The sequence below is a fragment of the Scyliorhinus torazame genome, chromosome 2 (genome assembly GCF_047496885.1).
Source record: "Scyliorhinus torazame isolate Kashiwa2021f chromosome 2, sScyTor2.1, whole genome shotgun sequence".
NCBI lineage: Eukaryota > Metazoa > Chordata > Chondrichthyes > Carcharhiniformes > Scyliorhinidae > Scyliorhinus > Scyliorhinus torazame.
In genome coordinates this window covers 251,435,170-251,454,521 of record NC_092708.1, presented here as the reverse complement: position 1 = coordinate 251,454,521, position 19,352 = coordinate 251,435,170, and the positions used below count along the sequence as shown (strand labels likewise).

The 19,352-nt window shown below is 49.0% G+C and overlaps 1 protein-coding gene across 2 annotated transcripts in view; it reads left to right on the top strand.

Moving 5' to 3' along the window:
- The window catches only part of LOC140397269 (bcl-2-modifying factor-like), a 162,564-nt gene that overhangs the window by 33,147 nt on the left and 110,065 nt on the right, over window positions 1–19,352 (top strand). For both annotated transcript variants that reach the window (XM_072486142.1, XM_072486143.1), the window contains exon 2: window positions 4,561–4,948. In XM_072486142.1, the coding sequence (XP_072342243.1) occupies window positions 4,633–4,948 (316 nt within the window). In that variant the 5' untranslated portion in view covers window positions 4,561–4,632. The remainder of the gene's footprint in view (window positions 1–4,560; window positions 4,949–19,352) is intronic.

The window sequence follows — 19,352 nt, the reverse complement described above, 5'->3', positions numbered from 1 at the left end:
CACCATGGCAACTGGTGAAATTTGAGTTCAGTTAATAAATCTGTAATATAAAGCTAGTCTCAGGACTGGCAACCATGAAACGATAATCAACCCATCTGGCTCACTGATGTATTTTAGGGAAGGAAATTTAATAATTAAAAAAAAAAAATCTTTATTGTCACAAGTAGGCTTACATGAAGTTAGTAAGCCCCCAGTCGCCACATTCCGGCGCCTGTTCGGGTACACGGAGGGAAAATTCAGAATGTCCAAAATGCCTAACAGCACGTTTTTCGGGACTTGTGGGAGGAAACCGGAGCACCCGGAGGAAACCCATGCAGACACGGGGAGAACGTGCAGACTCCGCACAGACAGTGACCCAAGCCGGGAATCGAACCTGGGACCCTGGTGCTGTGAAGCAACTGTGCTAACCATTGTGCTAACGTGCTGCCCATCCGTGTCATCCCTTCCTCGCCTGGCCTACATGTGACTCTTGACTGTCCTCTGAAATTATCGAACAAGCTGCCCAGTTCAAGGGAAATTTGGCATGGGATGAAAATGTTGGCCTTGCCAGTGACACCCCATCCACATCTCACAAAAGAATTAACAAAATTCCTTTCACTTTGCCTGGCACAGCTCAGCCTTCTAACACTTCCCACCTCACGCTGACACCCTCAACGCAACCTGCACTGCCGCCACCCAGTCTCAAGCATAGGCTGGCATTTACATGTACTACTCAAAGTAGTGGTAACTTGCCGTTAATCATGGACGGAGTTTTTCTCACAAATTATCTACATGCAGTAGTAAATGTGCATGTTTTATTTCTCACTGAAGGGAAACTTCATTCAAGCGAGGTGGCTTTTCAATGAGCATGCATGACATTCTAAAATGTGCAGAAGGGCTTCCCGATAATTTTGGTGGTGCAGCTTGATCTGTCTTTGAAGTCCTGAGAGCTCAATGCCTAAAGTTCATCACGCTGCCAGAATACTGATTTTTGGCCTCGTGCTAATTTACGATCCTCCCCCCCCCCCCCGCCGCCGCCGCCACTCGCCAAGCTCCCCTCTGTTGGTGGGCACGGACGATTCTGCCCACTGACGTTAATCCAGCACTCTCAAACCATCACATCTACCTCAATAATCTCTGGTTTGGCAGTTGTGAAGCCAACTCTATTATTAAACAAATCAATGGTGATTTTGAGTGTAATTGCAGTGCACAATGTTGCCGCAGGCTGTTGAATAGTTTGGCTCCTGTTTTAATCATTTGAAATACATTAACCCTCTTGATTAACAAGATAAAAGTGTCCATATGCGGCGGACTCAATTATCATTATCTGTGTTTCTGTCTCACATATTGATTCTGAGAGTCTCCTCTGCTCCTGTGTTTCTGTCCACTTCAGCTGGTGAACGGCAATACGTAAGAGGCAAGTTATCCTTTCATTCTCCCAATGAAGCTGTAGTTACCTCATTGCCAGTGTTGGGTGATGTGTCACTGAGCAGGTCCATCTGTACACATGGGCTGGAGAGGCAATTGTTAGCTTGCTCATCATAGGGGGAGGGGGGGGGGCATCACTTCCCAATCCTGTTCTTGTCCAAACCAACACTGTCTTGGAGTGGGGTAACAGGACAGCGACTATGCTCTGGATCGCAGGCCAATTTGTGAAACCCATTCTGTTGTCCTGTTTGAGTGAGACCAGGTAAGCTTGATTTCTTCCTTCTTTGCATTGCCCACTTCCACACTAGGTGGTGCATTAGTCAACAGAACCAGTGCTGTGAAAGGAAGATGGGCATCTCAGGCACAAGACACAAAGGACAACAATGAGAATGTTAAGGGTGGGATTTTCCAACCCCGTCCTCCTCCATCCCGTCACCTGTTTTGCAGCAGGGAGGCAGCCGGCCATTGGCCAACAGCGAGACCTAATGGTCCTGCCGCTATCAACAGCGTTTCCTGTTGTACGCACCTTCCGCCACAAGGGAACGCTGCGGTGGGGACAGGCTCGCCATCGGGGACTGGACCATCCTGTCAATGGAACTGGATGGCCCCGTCGACAGGACTGGACAATCCCACCGGTGGGAAACGGCCGCAATGTCCCATCCGATGGACTGTCCCGCTGAAAGTCAATGCCGGCTGAATTTTCCGTCCTGCCTGCAATGGGTCCTGCCATGTGTGGGAAAATCCCAGCTTTAAGTAACCAACACTACGTGAAATGTTGGTGCCAGGCATGAGTGTTATCATTCAGCAAGCTAGGTGCTGACGAATACAAATAGGCAATGGTGGTGGGGTGATGATGTTACTGGATTGGTCATCGAACCTACTTCTCTGGGGACATGGGTTCAAATGTCTATCATGGGGGCTGGTGGAATTTAAATTCAGTTAAGAAATATCAATAATTATGGACGCTCTGGAGTAGCTTTGTGGATTCCGCTGGTTGAATGTGCCAAAATGGTTGGGCTGGAGGGAAATTGCTGCCCTTTTTTCAAATAGACAGCTGATTCGGGGGCAACGTCCAGCGTAGATATTTGAGAAAACTCTCTTTCTCTCTTATTGGTTCCGTATGGTTCTCTCTGCCTCAGAAACTGCTCTGTGCCTCTCAGTATTACTTCTGTATGTCTGCATAATTGTTTGTTGTTCTGTTTCTCTTTGTGTCTCTCTTATTGGTTCACTTTGTCCTTCAGTTTTGCTCTCAGTTACTGTTTCTGTCTCAGTTATTGTTTCTCTGTATCTGTATCTCTGTGTCTCTGTTTCTGTCTCAGTTATTGGTTCTGTCTGTCTCCTCTGTTCCTGTGTTTTTGTCTATTTTTGTCTGATTATCCTTCCAGGAAGCAACGTGGGCCATTTATTTGGAACTTAAAAATGCTATCTAAATTGAAGTTCTTGTGTCTGTTTTCTGGATGTGACTCTGCTTCTTTGTGTGGGTTTGTGCGTGGGCCTGTCTCTCTCAGTTCCTGACTCTGTGGGCGGGTTTCACGGTCCCGCCGAAGTCAATTGACGTTGGAATGGCCCGCCGCATTTTCTGGCCCTGCCCCCAATGTGGCGGGACTGTAAAATTCTGCCTCGTGTTTAGGTTCCTTTTGACTCCATGGGATTGTTTCTCCGTATTCTCTCTGCCCACCTGTGACAGAGTAAACAAGGCCACACTTGCTCAATAACACAGTGACGGCATGTGAAGTGCCTGACATCATTTACAGTAAAGCTGGTGGCTTCTCACAGGTGTCCTGCCCCCCCTGTGGTTGTTTTTAACTTGCGTTTTGAAGAAATATATCTTGTGCAGATCTGCAGCAAGGTGAAAGTACTTTCGGAGAAGCCAGGTGTTGTCTGAGTGGCACGCGCCACCTTGCATACCATTTGCAAGGACCTCGGAACCTGAATGTTAATGTTGCTGCCAGCCTTGGTTCAGGCAGTAAGCACTCTCGCTCCGAGTCAGAAGATTGAGGAGTCAAGTTCCAGGGACATCGGCCATAATCACAGTTGACCCTTCAGAGCACTACCAAGAGAGGTCTGCCTGGTTGGAGGTGTTGTCTTTTAGAAGGGACATTAAAATTGAGGCCCCCATTTGCCCTCTCAGGTGGATGTAAAAGATCCCACCATCCTATTTGAAGTGTGGAATTCTCTTTAGCGGCCTAGTCAATACCTATCCCACAAACAACACCACTGAAGCAGATCATCTTATCGTTTATCTCATTGCGGTTTGTGGAAGTTTGCTGAGCATAAATATGGCTGCAACATTGCAAGCCTGACTGGATACAAAAGAACTTAATTGACTGCAAAGTGCTTTGGGTGTTGGGGGGGGGGGGTGCAGGTGTTCAAAAGGCATAATATAGAACATAATAAATCAACTCCACTTCCCTGCACCCATCCCCCTCACTCCCCAGTGGCACTGTCACTGTAGAGGGTTGCTGCTATGTGACCTCTTACTGTGGACCTACAGGATAGAATCTTCTGGTGGTTGTCTGTTTTCCGGATTCCGGCTCACTTCCATGTCCCAACTCCACATGGGAGTGAGCGCTAGCAATCCTCTGGGAGGCAGCCTTCTAATTGACCGCATCCCTGACTTCCATCCGATTAAGGGAGAGGCGGGTACTGCTCGGGCAGAGAGGTGGGAATGAGACGCCCCAAAATGGATGCACCCTTGGAAGCATCGGTAACATTTCAAAAAGGAGTGGGTAGGCCCCTGGGAGCAGAGGGGTGTCCCCCCTGGAGGAGGTGTTTGAACCGTGGTTGTGGCCTTTCCTTCACTCCCTCCCATCATGCCTCCAGCTCCAATGGGCATCTAGGAGGCCACTCCCACCAAGCAGCAGGGTTCAGCACTCAGCTGGAGTCCGCTCTGATGTTGGAAAGAATCCTCACACTTCTTCCCGTCAATCTCATTGGGCATCTCATTGATCATTTTTGACAACTCACCACTGGTTCCTCCGAGTGATTTGTCTCTTTAAGCTGTACAGATTCAGAGCTTTGTCTCGAGAAGACGGGGCTCGAGGTGTAGCGAGAAGACTCAACGGGAAACATAAAATCAACAAGCTGCAAATTGAAACAGGTTGGGTCTACCTGTAATTTGGTTTTACCAGTTTTTTTTGTATTCTCCCTTAGGAATCTTCCTCCAGGTCCCCTCCCAAGAAAACTTGACCCAAAAAGCCAACTCGAAAGCTGGTGTTGGATGACATGGATCTGTCCGAGGCGGAGGAGCTCGATAGTGACGATGAAGTGTTTGACCAGGACTTGACGGCTCCCGACAGCGGTTACAGCGACACGAGTGGGACCTACGCACCCGGTGCCTCTCCGACCTGGACCTCACAACGTCAGCGGTTGTTCTCTCCTACGCAGTCCGTGCACATCTATGGAGCAGGGTGCAGCCAGGAGGAACAGTGTGACAGAGGGACTCAAACCTCCAGCTCCACACCCCCGCCTATCCACCCACAGTCAGCAAATCCCATGTTACCAAGCGGAGTTGGAAGTGAGCCGCAAAGACTGTTCTATGGTAATCCTTCCCTGTCACCTGCTTCAGTTCAGTTAATTTAATTCATATGTCTGGGTTGGATAGATGACATTGTTAGGTGATGGAGGAGTTGCACGTCACACCTTTCAGATTGATGTTCTGTGTGAGAGAATGATGTACTAGCTTCCTGCAGAATCCATTAAGCAACATAGACCTGAATCATTCAGATGATAGACGGTCTCATTTCCCACCACCCGAAGCGTTGGCTGGGAACAACTTGCCCCCTCAACAACTCTTGAGTGTCCCGCAGCCATTTCACGCTCGGATGAGTGTCAAGTGGCTTCAGGCAGGACTTCCACCCCTCAGGAGGAAGTCACGCGTTGGAGAGTTGCCGGCCAATTTTATTGGCAGTAGTTCCCCAGCCGCTGCAGCAACAGAGCTGCAGCGGACTGAAGTAGTAGTTCTGGAGGATGTCGGAGTCTACGTCCGGGCACCTGAAACCCGGGTGAGTTCAAGGGCTCCCCCAGGATTGGAAGAGTAGGGAAGGCCTGGGGGGGGGGGGGGGGGGCGTGAAGGGGACAGCTGGGTTCTTGGGAAAGGCCTGGAGGAGGGCGGGGGGGGGGGGGGGGTAGCCTGACTCCAGAAAAGGGCTACTGATAGAGGCATCAGCACCCCCTCCCATGCTACGAGCACAGGATCTAACCTTTTGTTGCGTTACCCCCATGGATGTTTATTCCTCCCACCAGATAAAAACTGAGACTGGGCGGAACCATTAATTGATCACTTAAGGGCCTCAATTGGGGTAAGGGCGAACTTCCCATCGGAGATCTTGACCACCCCAGTGAAAAATCAGGAACCAGAGGAACGCTTGCCTCCCCCCACCCCCACCCCCCAAAAAAAGACCCCGACGGTGACGGCGCATACAATTCAGGCCATGGGAACATAGGAATTAGGAATAGGCCATTCAGCCCCTCGAGTCTGCTCCCCCATTTGATAAGGTCATGGCTGATCTAGTTGCGGCCTCCACTCCAGTTTACTGTCTTCCTTCCCATTACTCTTCACTCCCTTGTCTATGAAACATATGTCTAACTCTGCCTTGAGTACATTCAATAACCCAGCCTCCGCTGCTTTCTAGAGAAGAGAATTCTACATATTAATGATCCTTTGAGAGAAATAATTCTCATTTATGTCTGAAACATTTTTAAACTGTGTCCCTTGTCCTAGTCTTCCCCACAAGTGGAAACATCGGGCTGGATTCTTCCGCCCTGCCCGCCGCAAGAACGCCACGGGCAAGCCGCGGACAATGGGGAAGTCCAATGGCCTCGGGCAGGATTCTCCAGTCGCCGTCAGACGCGGCCAGAGAATCACGCCAATCCTCCGATTATGTACCCGACCAAACCTGAGGGGATCCTTTCTGTTTCAATAAGATCACCTCTCATTCTTCTGAACTCCAATGGGTATGGGCCCAATCTGTTAAACCTTTTGTCATTATCCTCTGGCACTTAAATGCACGTCAGTGGGAGAGAAGTCATCACTTACTCTCCTCTTCTTTCTATCTCTCTCTCTCCCACTGACCCCTTGCTCTATCTTCGGATCCCTTTTCTTTCTTCCTTAACCATTGCCTATCCCTTTTCCTTCTCCCTCTTTTCTGCACTTTCCCTCCCCATCTCTTCTCTCCACCTGTCCCTGCTAGATAGCCCTGATTTTAATCCATTCCAAACCCATTCACTTATAGAAGCTTGGCTAGGATGATCTACACCCAGCCCGCTGACACGTACAATCTCTGGCCAACCAAGGACAGTGCCATCATGGGAGGCACTGTTCCCTAGCAACAAGAGACAGAGAGAAAACTGGAAGCCAGAGAAGGATAGAAACTGGGAAACATGTAGTTGTACAAAGGGTGTGGATGGAAGGGCACAACTCTGTGCCTCTTCTACATCTCTACTGAGACTTTATCCAATCAATTGAATGGGCAGACGAAAAAGAAAATGGAAGATGCGGAACCAGTGTGACCTAGAACTTTAGGAGCAGCTGCCTTTGGGAGTTTTTCCAGCACAGCTAGGGTAAACACCCTGGACCAGAATGATGAGGTCTGTGAAACCCCAGGTATTTGGCTCAGACTGCATAATTGTGAGGCCAGATTTGTGGGAGTAACTGCTCAGATCAAATTGGTGTTGTGGCAAGCCCTGGAATGGCCGTTAGACCCCTTATTTGCATATTCAAATTTCCATTCCTGCTGTGGATAAAGGATGTCTTTGTGGACAATGGACATCTCTGGATAACGGATGCAAATGCTGGTAGTCGGGTGCATGTTTCCTGGCTGCCTGAAAAATGGTTGCTACGTGACTCAGTTTCTGTCCCTATCCGTACAACTGAAGCAGACGTAAATAGAATAACCTTATTTTTATGGAGCCTACGAATCAGACGTAACTTGACAAAAAATAATTTTCATAGCAGTTAAAATAAGGTGGAGACCATGGAAAGCAGAATAAATCGGGGGGGAGGGAGGAAACCGTAACAAAACAGTGATAGCCACTGCAATTACATAACACCCAGTATTGACAATTCTAACATGCGGCTGCTTATTAACTGGCAAAGAACAAACAACAAACAAAGAACAAAGAAATGTACAGCACAGGAACAGGCCCTTCGGCCCTCCAAGCCCGTGCCGACCATACTGCCCGACTAAACTACAATCTTCTACACTTCCTGGGTCCGTATCCTTCTATTCCCATCCTATTCATATATTTGTCAAGATGCCCCTTAAATGTCCCTATCGTCCCTGCCTCCACTACCTCCTCCGGTAGTGAGTTCCAGGCACCCACTACCCTCTGCGTAAAAAACTTGCCTCGTACATCTACTCTAAACTTTGCCCCTCTCACCTTAAACCTATGCCCCCTAGTAATTGACCCCTCTACCCTGGGGAAAAGCCTCTGACTATCCACTCTGTCTATGCCCCTCATAATTTTGTATACCTCTATCAGGTCGCCCCTCAACCTCCTTCGTTCCAGTGAAAACAAACCGAGTTTATTCAATCGCTCCTCATAGCTTATGCCCTCCATACCAGGCAACATTCTGGTAAATCTCTTCTGCACCCTCTCTAAAGCCTCCACATCCTTCTGGTAGTGTGGCGACCAGAATTGAACACTATACTCCAAGTGTGGCCTAACTAAGGTTCTATACAGCTGCAACATGACTTGCCAATTCTTATACTCAATGCCCCGGCCAATGAAGGCAAGCATGCCGTATGCCTTCTTGACTACCTTCTCCACCTGTGTAGCCCCTTTCAGTGATCTGTGGACCTGTACTCCTAGATCTCTTTGACTTTCAATACTCTTGAGGGTTCTACCATTCACTGTATATTCCCTACCTGCATTAGCCCTTCCAAAATGCATTACCTCACATTTGTCCAGGTTAAACTCCATCTGCCATCTCTCCGCCCAAGTCTCCAGACAATCTAAATCCTGCTGTATCCTCAGACAGTCCTCATCGCTATCCGCAATTCCACCAACCTTTGTGTCGTCTGCAAACTTACTAATCAGACCAGTTACATTTTCCTCCAAATCATTTATATATACTACAAAGAGCAAAGGTCCCAGCACTGATCCCTGTGGAACACCACTGGTCACAGCCCTCCAATTAGAAAAGCATCCCTCCATTGCTACCCTCTGCCTTCTATGGCCTAGCCAGTTCTGTATCCACCTTGCCAGTTCACCCCTGATCCCGTGTGACTTCACCTTTTGTACTAGTCTACCATGAGGGACCTTGTCAAAGGCCTTACTGAAGTCCATATAGACAACATCTACTGCCCTACCTGCATCAATCATCTTAGTGACCTCCTCGAAAAACTCTATCAAGTTAGTGAGACACGACCTCCCCTTCACAAAACCGTGCTGCCTCTCACTAATACAACTTCTGAACCTTCTGAAACAGGCAGGATTCCGAACCTCCTCTTACAACCAAGAGCTCATGTAGATTTGGGATTCTGGCAGATGTTCCCCATGCAGTGCTGACTATATTTCAGATGAGCTGATAGACCGAGGCCTTGCCTGCCATTTAGAGGGATATAAAAAACTTACACTGTACTATTTGCAAAGGAAAAGGAGATCTCCCTGGTATCCCAGCCAGCATCATGAAAATATTTGGTCAGGTCCTTATTGCATGGCTTTATGTGGGAGTGGGCAGTGTTTGTTACATTTGAGACCAAAAGAACCCCGCTGACCATGACCATGGACGGGACAATTCTTGGGCATGTAGTAATAAAGTCTTACGCTGATGGAAAGATCAATGGTAAAAGGGAAGGAGGTAAACAAAGAAAGGCCTTTCTTAAAGAACCCCGCAAACTGGATGCATGTACTATCTACGACTTTGATCCACTCCTCCAGGGCAAGATTAGCATGGAGGTCTGTGATCGCAATCGCTTCTCAGGGCACGGTACCTGAAGAGAGCGTGAGAGAGAGAAAGAGAATTTGCCACACTACAACACTGACTACAAAAGTACTTCACTGACTGTAAAGGGCTTTGGGACATTCTGAGGCTGTGAAAGGCTTTGCACGTGTACACTGACAACAGCCAGCTCTACCTCAACACCAGCTCTTTTGGTCCCTACACTGTCTCAAAGTTTTCCAGCTGCTGATCTGACATCCATTATTAGATGACCAGAAATTTTCCCTGAATAACTATTGGGAAGGCTGAAGCCATTGTTGTTAGTCACTGCCGCATACCCCGTTCTATAACCATCAACTCCATTCCTCTCACTGGCAAACCTCTGAGGTTAAAGCAGACTGTTCGCAGCCTTGGTCTCGCCAAGATGAACTTGCGACCTCATATTCGTGCCATTATCACCTATTTCCACCCCGTAACATTGCCCGACTCCACCCTGCCTTAGCTCATCTGCTCATCTGCTGTTGAAGCCTTCATTTAATACCTCTAGACTTAACTGTTCTAGAACACATTTGGCCAGCCTCCCATCTTCCACTCTCCATGAACTTAGTTTCATTCAAAACACTGCTGTCTATATTTTGAATTTGTAAAGTCCCATTCATCCATTGTCCCCACACTAAAGGGTTTGGAGAATAAAGAAAGCCTTGCATTTACATAGCACCTTTCGCAACCACAGGGGTCCCAAAAGGCTTTACAGCCAATGAAGCACTTTTGAAGTACGGTCAGAGATACAAATGCCATGGTCCAGGGTGTTTTCATCTCACAATATACCAGCATTGAGGTTGTTGATTGTTTCACATATCGCGGCTCCACAATCACCAGCAATCTGTCACCCAATGCTGAAATCACATGCATCACAAAAACTGCAGTGGTTATGTCTGAGCCTGAGTAAGTGAGCATGGAACAACAGCAACCTGATTGAGAACATCAAACTGTGAGTCTTCCATTGTAGGGCAGCACGGTAGCATTGTTAGGGCAGCACGGTAGCATTGTGGATAGCACAATTGCTTCACAGCTCCAGGGTCCCAGGTTCGATTCCGGCTTGGGTCACTGTCTGTGCGGAGTCTGCATATCCTCCCCGTGTGTGCGTGGGTTTCCTCCGGGTGCTCCGGTTTCCTCCCACAGTCCAAAGATGTGCAGGTTAGGTGGATTGGCCATGATAAATTGCCCTTAGTGTCCAAAATTGCTCTTAGCGTTGGGTGGGGTTGCTGGGCTGTGGGGATGGGGTGGAGATGTTGGCCTTGGGTGGGGTGCTCGTTCCAGGAGCTGGTGCGGACTCGATGGGCCGAGTGGCCTCCTTCTGCACTGTAAATTCTATAAAAAACCTGTGTCCTCAGCGCCACCCCACTGCATTGGTGAGATCTGGACAGGAGAAACGGCTGAACAGTTTCCACCTTTGCCATCTCAGACGTATCCTCCGCATCCCCTGGTAGGACACAGTCACCAACTCAGAGGTCCCAGAGTGCACTAATACAATCAACATGCACTCATTGCGAAGCCAACAATGTCAGCACTGGCTAGGCAACGTTCCTCGAATGGTCGTCGGCTGTATATCCACTGTATATCATCTGTAGATGAACTGGCCATTGGGTCATAACCTCCTGGGCATCCATACCTCCACTCCAAGGACACTGGCAGTGAGATTATGAAGGTGGCAGACACTGACACCGATGACTGGGAGATGGTCATCAATGACCATGATCTCTGGAGGTTGACCATTTGGAGGAAAATTGGAAGAGGCGAGCAGACACAGAAAGTTCAGCCATCCGAGAAGAAGACGCAGAAAAAACAGTGAATCGTGTACCCTCTCAGCCCACTGTCCCCTGGGTCAAATCCAGCAAAGAGTACCATGCCAGAGAGGGGCTCCTGAGCTACGCCAGGCGATGCTCAATACATAGTTGACTCACCACACACAAACCATTGTCTTACGAGACAGAAGTTTGCCACCACTATTATTATGCAGTTAATAAGGCAGCCAATTTATGTGCAGGGGCCTCCCACAAACAAGGATGTGCCAAAAAACAGATGCTAGATTTTTGTGATGTTGATTGAGGGATAAATATTGGCCAGGACATCTGGGACAACTCCCCTGCTCTTCTTCAAAATGGTGCCGTGGGATCTTTTACATCCATCTGAAAGGGAAGATGGGAGCGCTCAGTTTCCAGTCTCACACAAAAGACAGTGCAGCACTCCCTCAGTACTTCCATGGAGAGTCAGTCTTGATATTTGTGCCTAAATCACAAAGGGTGACTTGGACCCATAACCATCTAACTCTGAGGCAAGAGTATACCTGAGTTGAGTGATTAGGGGAGGGATGGGGAAAGCTCAACGCAGGGAAGGCCAAGATTTCATCATGGGGCTCACAAGAGATCGTGCAACTCTGCCTCTATGCTGACAAGGAATCTGAATAAAAATTAACGCATCTCTCTCTTCAGGGCCTCCATACAGCATGCGGCGTGTTTAATCTGGTGAGGGAGGCTCAGGAGATCTGGTTAAAATTTCAGTTGGGCCCAAATGACATAACCAGGACTCGATTTACATATTTAAAGTGAAGACACGGGTGATGGGTGAACAGGACTTGCTGAAGTTAGGATATGGAGTGTAGTGGGTGGGGAGGATGGGGTACGAGGGCAGGGGAAGAGCATTGAATGTGCTCAAGTTTAGGAAGGTTACAATGTGGAAGCCTGGCCAGGAGCCTGGAATAATCAAGCCTGGAGGTCACAAAAGAATTGCTGGAGGTTTTAGCGGCAGAAAGGCCAGGGCAGGGGCAAGAGACGGTTATACATGTTCAGCAGACATCAGCGACAAGAAAGGCAAATTGGTCAATCATACAGAATCAATCATACAAAAGGTATGAATTAATAAATCATACAAAACCATACAGACATCCCAGTCTATGCACAGCTAACTGATCATTACTGAGACAGCAAGATTGCTGTTAAAATGAGCCGGTCTGGCTAGAGATAGGTTGATGTGCTCTCATTTCGCGTCGCGATTCCTGGTCAGAGATTTGCATTTGTGGATATTGGACTGAGTACCGGCTTGGCCTAGTCACGATGACGCCCATGTGCGATAGCCCAAACAATGCTCACTGTCCAGGCTTGCATGTCCACTTAGGTGAAATATAAGAAGGTGGGTCGCACTGTACCAATGCCTTCAGAAAAGTGGGAGGTGGGGGATAGTTGGAGGGGGGGGGGGGGGGAACCTTTAACCAGGTTTGGTGGCGTGTGGATGAGGAAGGCAGGAGAAATCCATGGAAAGGATTGTCATCATTTCCATCTTGTCAATCATACAGAATCAATCATGCAAAAGGTATGAATCAATCATACAATACAATCATAGAAATGTCTTCTTGTCATAATCAGTTTGTCTCCTTGGAGAAAAGGTAGATCTAAAGCTGATTGTGGATGCTGGGGGGGCAACTGTAGCTCTTAAAACTGAGATTGCTAGACATCAAGGGTATGGAGATAAGTTCCATGAATGGGATGGAGGATGCAGATCAGGCTTGATTTAATTGAATGGCAGTGCAGGTTTGATGGGCTGAATGGCCCATTTGTTTGTCTCCCCTTTAATAGCTTGTGGTTGAAGACCACAATAATGCGTTTCTTCCCAGTGTTGTTTAAAACCACCTCCCACTGTGCTCAGTGTGACACTCAACAGCAGGAGTGGCGGGTGCGGTGTATGTGTGTGTACATGTGAGGTATGTGCATGCGTATGTACAATAGAGGGCGTTCACCCTACATTCAGATACTCAGCCCAAAGATTTTGGTGGTTGTTGGACAAGCTTTTCCTTGGCAATTCCCTAAAGCATTTGAAGACCCAGATGACTTGACTGATGCAATCGAAGAGTTCTATTGTGTCATGTACTGAGATCTATGGAGAGGAAAGGGTTCAATGTGTTTCTCATTCCTGACTCACATTCCCACTGTTAAGTTAATCCTTCGGGGATTTTGCCAGATACAGTTTTGGATCTTTGTGTTATTGCAGTTTCTGCTCCCTCCCAGATCAAGCCACGTCACCTACCCACTCACCCACCTAGCCAACTCACCCACCTACCCATTCACCCACCTCACCCACCCCACCCACCTACCCACCTCACCCACTCCACCCAACTACTCACCTCACCCACTTATCCATTCACTCATCTCACGTTCCTCCCCAACTACCCACCTCGCCTACCCCACTCACCTACCCATCTCACCCATCTATCCACTCACTCGCATCACCCATCTACTCATCCACTGACTCATACACTCTTCCATTCATGAACATTCATTAAAAGACTGGGCTTTATACACATACCAGAATACAGCAGCCAGTGCCGGGAAAAGGGTGTGCCCTTCTCACCACAACTCTGCTCCGCTCTGATGGAGTTTCCCAGGGCGTGCTGTACTGCGTATTCAGCCAGCTCAGAAGATCCCAGAGGAAATGTGCGGGTTGGGGCAATCTTTGCGTGCAGCCGCAATGCTCAGGAACTCTGGCAATTGTGTCTTTCATGACCTCAGGACATCCCAAAGCAGCAGAAGCACATGTTCCACTGCAAGTATGTTCGGAAATGTGGCAACCATTTTGTACAGAGCGGAATCCCGCACGTGACCATCTAATCTGTTTTAACAATGTTGGTGGAGGGATAAATATCGACCTGGGTAAAACCCCGTGCTCATATGAAGAATGGTGCCATGGAATTGTTTGCGTTAGCCTGAGAGGGAAGGCGGGGCCTCATCTGAACATGGCACCTCAGGCGATGCAGCATGCTTTGGGTACTGCATTGGTGTGTCAGCCATAGTTTTGTGCTCATGTGGGTGATTCGTACTAGGCCATTGGAGGCAGGGATTGAGCAAAATTAGAGAAGAACCTGCTGGGCTGTTTTGCCGGTATATTCCTGTCTCCAGGCGGGTGGGGTGGGGGGGGGGGGGGGGCACAGTCAGATCAGCCATGATCTTATTGAATGGTGGTGCAGGCTCGAGGGGCCGAATGGCCTACTCCTGTTCCTTGTTAATATGTCTGTATTTCTCCATCTTCCAATCTGGAATTCAAAGAGTCAAAATGTTGTAGCTTCTCACCTCACTCTAAAGACTGGGATGGCGGCAGTATGGATATGTCTCTGATAAGGAACAGGGAATAGTGATGAAGGGGGCGGGATTCTCCACCCCCCCGCAGGGTGGGAGAATCGCCGGAGGTCGGCGTGAATCCCGCCCCCGCCGTCCTCCCAATTCTCCCGCCCCCACAAAAACGGGCGTGGCGTGAGTCGCAGCGCCCGCCTCGGAGAATGGTGGGGTCCGGCGTGACTCAATGGGCCCCGGGGCTGTCCGGATTCTCCGGCCCACGATGGCCCGAAGTCCCGTCTGTTCTATACCGGTCCCGCCGGCGTAAATTGGAGTTGGTCCCTTACCGGCGGGACCTGGTGGCGCGGGCGGCTCCGGGGCTTTTGGGGGTTCGAGGGGCCCTGGCTGGCGCGGCGCCAAAGGCCCTCCACGCCGGCCGGCTGGGTGCAAACCTTTGGGGCGGCCCGACCAGGAGTGGTTTTCGTCACTCCACTGCACCGTTTCTGCCCACCCTGCCGATTCCCGGAGAATCCCGCCCCGTCTTTTTCTAACCGGAGGAAGGGATGCAGTCGGGTCTCTTGGGGGGGGGGGGGGGGGGGGGTCATACCCTCTATTAATAAACTAATCTTTGGTGAACTGAGGCACTAAATCAAAATATGCAAATTATTCAAAGCTTCGAAGTATGGTGAACTGTGAGGAGATTTCCAGTGGTGGAATGTGTGGACATGTGGCAGGTTAAATTTAATATGGAGAAGTGTGAACTGATACATTTCGGTCGGTAGAATTAGGGAGAGGCAATGTCAAACAAATGATACAATTCTTTTGAATAAAATGAAAATCAATAACTTTAACACTAATGTGAGGAGGCGGCAGTTCCTGGTGGGGCTCTGTAACTAAAACATAACATAATGTGGGCGGCACGGTGGCTAGCACTGCTACCTCACAGCGCTAGGGAGCCGGGTTCCTTTCCTGCCCCGGGTGACTGCCTGTGTGGAGTTTGCACTTTCTCCCCGTGTGTGCGTGGGTTTCCTCTGGGTGCTCCGGTTTCCTTTCACAGTTGGATGGATTGGACATACTAAATTTTTGTCCCTTAGTGTTGGGTGCGGGGGATTGGGCCCAGGTCGGGTGCTCTTTCGAAAGTTTGGTGTAGACTCAACTGCCCGAATGGCCTCCTTCTGCACTGTAGGGATTCTAACCTATTCTATTCCAGAGCTACAGAGGGAGCAGGGCTGCACTGGACTGATTCTATGATTCAAAAGGAAACTTAATAAATTAAACGAAAATGTAATTCCCGGGGGGATGTTGCACCCAAACCCCTGTGGCGCTCACTGGTCAGGGAATGCCTGAAGTGTACTCCCTCTCCAAGGGCTACCTGGCCACAAATGTATCTGCTGTAGAGCAGCAGACAGCCTGGCCAGATGACCTCGACCACCCACTGCCTGGACTTGTTAATGGCGAACTTGACCAGTCCCTGGAGCAGGCTTACAAGGAGGTCCCCTCCCTCCCTCCCCGCCCGCTCCACACTGGGTAACTGAAGATTCGGAGCGTGGGACTAAAGTGCAACCAGAAATTGAGGAGCAACCCCTTCAAATAATAAAAAATGGCTGCAACCCTCGGGCAATCTGCATAAACATGGAACACAGACTTCCCCTGGCCACAGAAAAGGCATGCGGGCTGGAAGTCTATAAACCACTTTAATCTGCAATTGCAGAATGAAGTGCAACATCCTCCATGGCGGATCCCCAAATCTCCCCAGCACTAGGCAGTAGGATAGAATGCCATGGGGTTACCTGGGGGTATATGTACCATATCATTGAAGGTGGCAAGACAGGTTGGGAAATTGGCTAACGAGGCTCGTGCGATTATGGGCTTTATAAACAGAAGCAAGGAAGTAACACTGAATCTTTTAGAAAACACTAGTTAGGCCTCAACTGGAATATCGCGTCCAATCCTGGAAGGCTGTGAAGGTTTGAGAGAGGGCGCAGAAAGGATTTACAAGGCTGGAACCAGGGATGATTGGAAAAGCTGGGCTCGTTCTCCCTTGAGAAAAGAGGAGATTTGATCGAGCTGTTCAAAATCATGAGGGATCTGGACAGAGTGGAGAGAAATTGTTCCCATTGGCGGAATGGCCGAGAACCAGGGGACCCAGACGGAAGGTGAAAGAATCAAAGGCGGCAACACAAGGAAAAAACATTTTTACACTGCGAGTGGTTAGGATCTGAAACACTCGGAGGGGGGGGGGGAGGGGCGGGGACAGAATTTTCTACCGGCACCCGCTGCGGTCGAAAATGGTGGAATGTCTCACGAGAGCGGTGAAATGAGAAGCTCGTTCTGTGACTTTCCTCGCCCCTCACAGGTGAATGATGGCGGCAACATCAATTAAATCTATTTTAATAAATTTACATTGCTGTAGAGAGCTCCCCCCCCCCCCCCCCCCCCCCCCCCCCCCATTACAACTGCTTCTGCGAAACGCGAAGCGGTCAAGGGAAACCTGCCAGGGCACACAGCTAAGTATGGACCGGGGTGGTGGGGGGGGAAGAAGAGGGACGTGCCTGCGCAGTGCCCTGGCAGTGCCGACCTGGCAGTGGCATGCTGGCCATTGGTTGGAGTGGGTGGGGGAGCTTATGCCTGAGTGGGTGGTGGAAGCAGATTTAACTGCAGCTGTCAAAAGGCAATTAGATAAACGTGCATGGAATATGGGGGCTGGGCAAGTAGTGGGACTAGCACAGCATCTAGGGGTTGAATGGCCTCATTCTGTACTGCCACCTTTCTATGATCATCTGTGTGCTTGCTGCCCATCATATTGGCAAAAGCCAAAAAATTACTAACTGAGATTCGCTGTTCATTTACAAGAATTATACCATATGGAGAAAAGGGTTGAATTATCTGGGCACGTTGTATGGCCTATGTATTCCCCTGAGTGGAGAAGATTAAGGGCGGATCTAATTGAGTTGTTTTAAGATGATTGAAGAAGTTCATAGAATGCAAAGAGAGAAATGGTTTCCTCTGGTGGGGAGTGTGTGCTGAATGAGAGGGCATAACCTTAAGATTAGAGTCAGATCATTCCTGAATGTGTCAGGAAACATTCCTAGTCATCGAACTATGGAAATTCTCTCCCTCAAACACTGAACATTTCAAAATTAAGATTGGTAAGATTTTTTCTTCAGTAAGTTTATCAAGGAATTTGGACACATGGAGTTTAGATTAGCCATGATCTAATTAAACGGTGGAACAGGTTCGCGAGTTTGAATATCTGAATCCTGTTCTGATAATACGTGGGTAGCACGGTAGCATTGTGGATAGCACAATTGCTTCACAGCTCCAGGGTCCCAGGTTCGATTCCGGCTTGGGTCACTGTCTGTGCGGAGTCTGCACATCCTCCCCGTGTGTGCGTGGGTTTCCTCCGGGTGCTCCGGTTTCCTCCCACAGTCCAAAGATGTGCACAGTACGAAGTCTTACAACTTCGGTGACCTGAGGAAGGAGCAGCGCTCCGAAAGCTAGTGACATCGAAACAAACCTGTTGGACTTTAACCTGGTGTTGTAAGACTTCGTACTGTGCTCACCCCAGTCCAACGCCGGCACCTCCACAAGATGTGCAGGTTAGGTGGATTGGCGATGATAAATTGCCCTTAGTGTCCAAAATTGCCCTTAGTGTTGGGTGGGGTTACTGGATTATGGGGATAGGGTGGAGGTGTTGACCTTGGGTAGGGTGCTCTTTCCAAGAGCCAATGCAGACTTGATGGGCTGAATGGCCTCCTTCTGCACTGTAAATTCTATGATAATCTATGAATACGTTGCCAGATTATTGTTACTGCGCATTGAGCGGGGCAATGATTTTTTTCAAAAGCCAAAGGCCCGTCTTGCACTGGGTTGGAGGAGCCAGCAAGTTTACTAATGCACACCAGCATGTGAAAACGTTAGAAGGAAAAGGACCCACTGATTTATCCGTACTCTTGTGAAAGCTGCCACGGGATGCGGGAAAACAATTAGCCCAAAGGGGGTTGGAGATCACCAATTCTCACCCAGTTTCTAACTTCAGTACTGTTAGCTGGTTGCTGTCATTCAGCCAAACTTGTTTCACCTGCAGAACAGGTTGGACATGGAAGCAGATTTGCAAAACATTTTGTAGGTGTAGGCTAGGCCTTTGAAGCCGCGGAAAATACTTACAAAAGTGATGGTCAACTTATTGTGTAGTATTTGCATCCGTCCGTCATGGGTGATGATGGACTGTGCCCGGGGTATCTGTCACTTCCGTTTTGGATATCGCCTGTTGTGGGCTGTAGAGGCCACAGTCCCTTCCACAGCTGACACATGAATTGCGTTGGCCTGAGATGGACTGTTGTTCCCTACCGGCGGGCTCCCTTTTCATCTGGTCATATCTTTTGTCTTCTACTTTTTCCGCACTCTCCCTGACTGTTTATCTCCAGGCGTTCTGGTCAGCCCATTGACATCCCATCAATCTATCCAATCCCGGTCAACTTGAAGTTGGGCTTGCAGACATCCTTGTATTATGGACGTGGGTGACCTGTTCGGTTTCGTGCAAGTGACAGTCTTTGGGCTGCACCCCCTTTTCCGGTACCGGACCCCTGATTGAGAATCCAACACCAGAGGCCGGAGCACAAGCTCTGCCATCGCAGTGCAGTACTGGGCATGCTGCACTTTCACAAGCTCTGCCATCGCAGTGCAGTACTGTGGGCATGCTGCACTTTCACAAGCTCTGCCATCGCAGTGCAGTACTGTGGGCATGCTGCACTTTCACAAGCTCTGCCATCGCAGTGCAGTACTGTGGGCATGCTGCACTTTCAGGGGTGACTTCTTTTGGGTGAAGCGTTATATCGAGTTTCCATCTGCCTTCTCAGGTGACAGATACACCAACACAATGGAAAGAGAATGGAGGGGCAGTTTTCCTTCGTGTCCTGGTCAATAGTTTTAGCCCTCAGATTACAGATTATCCAGTC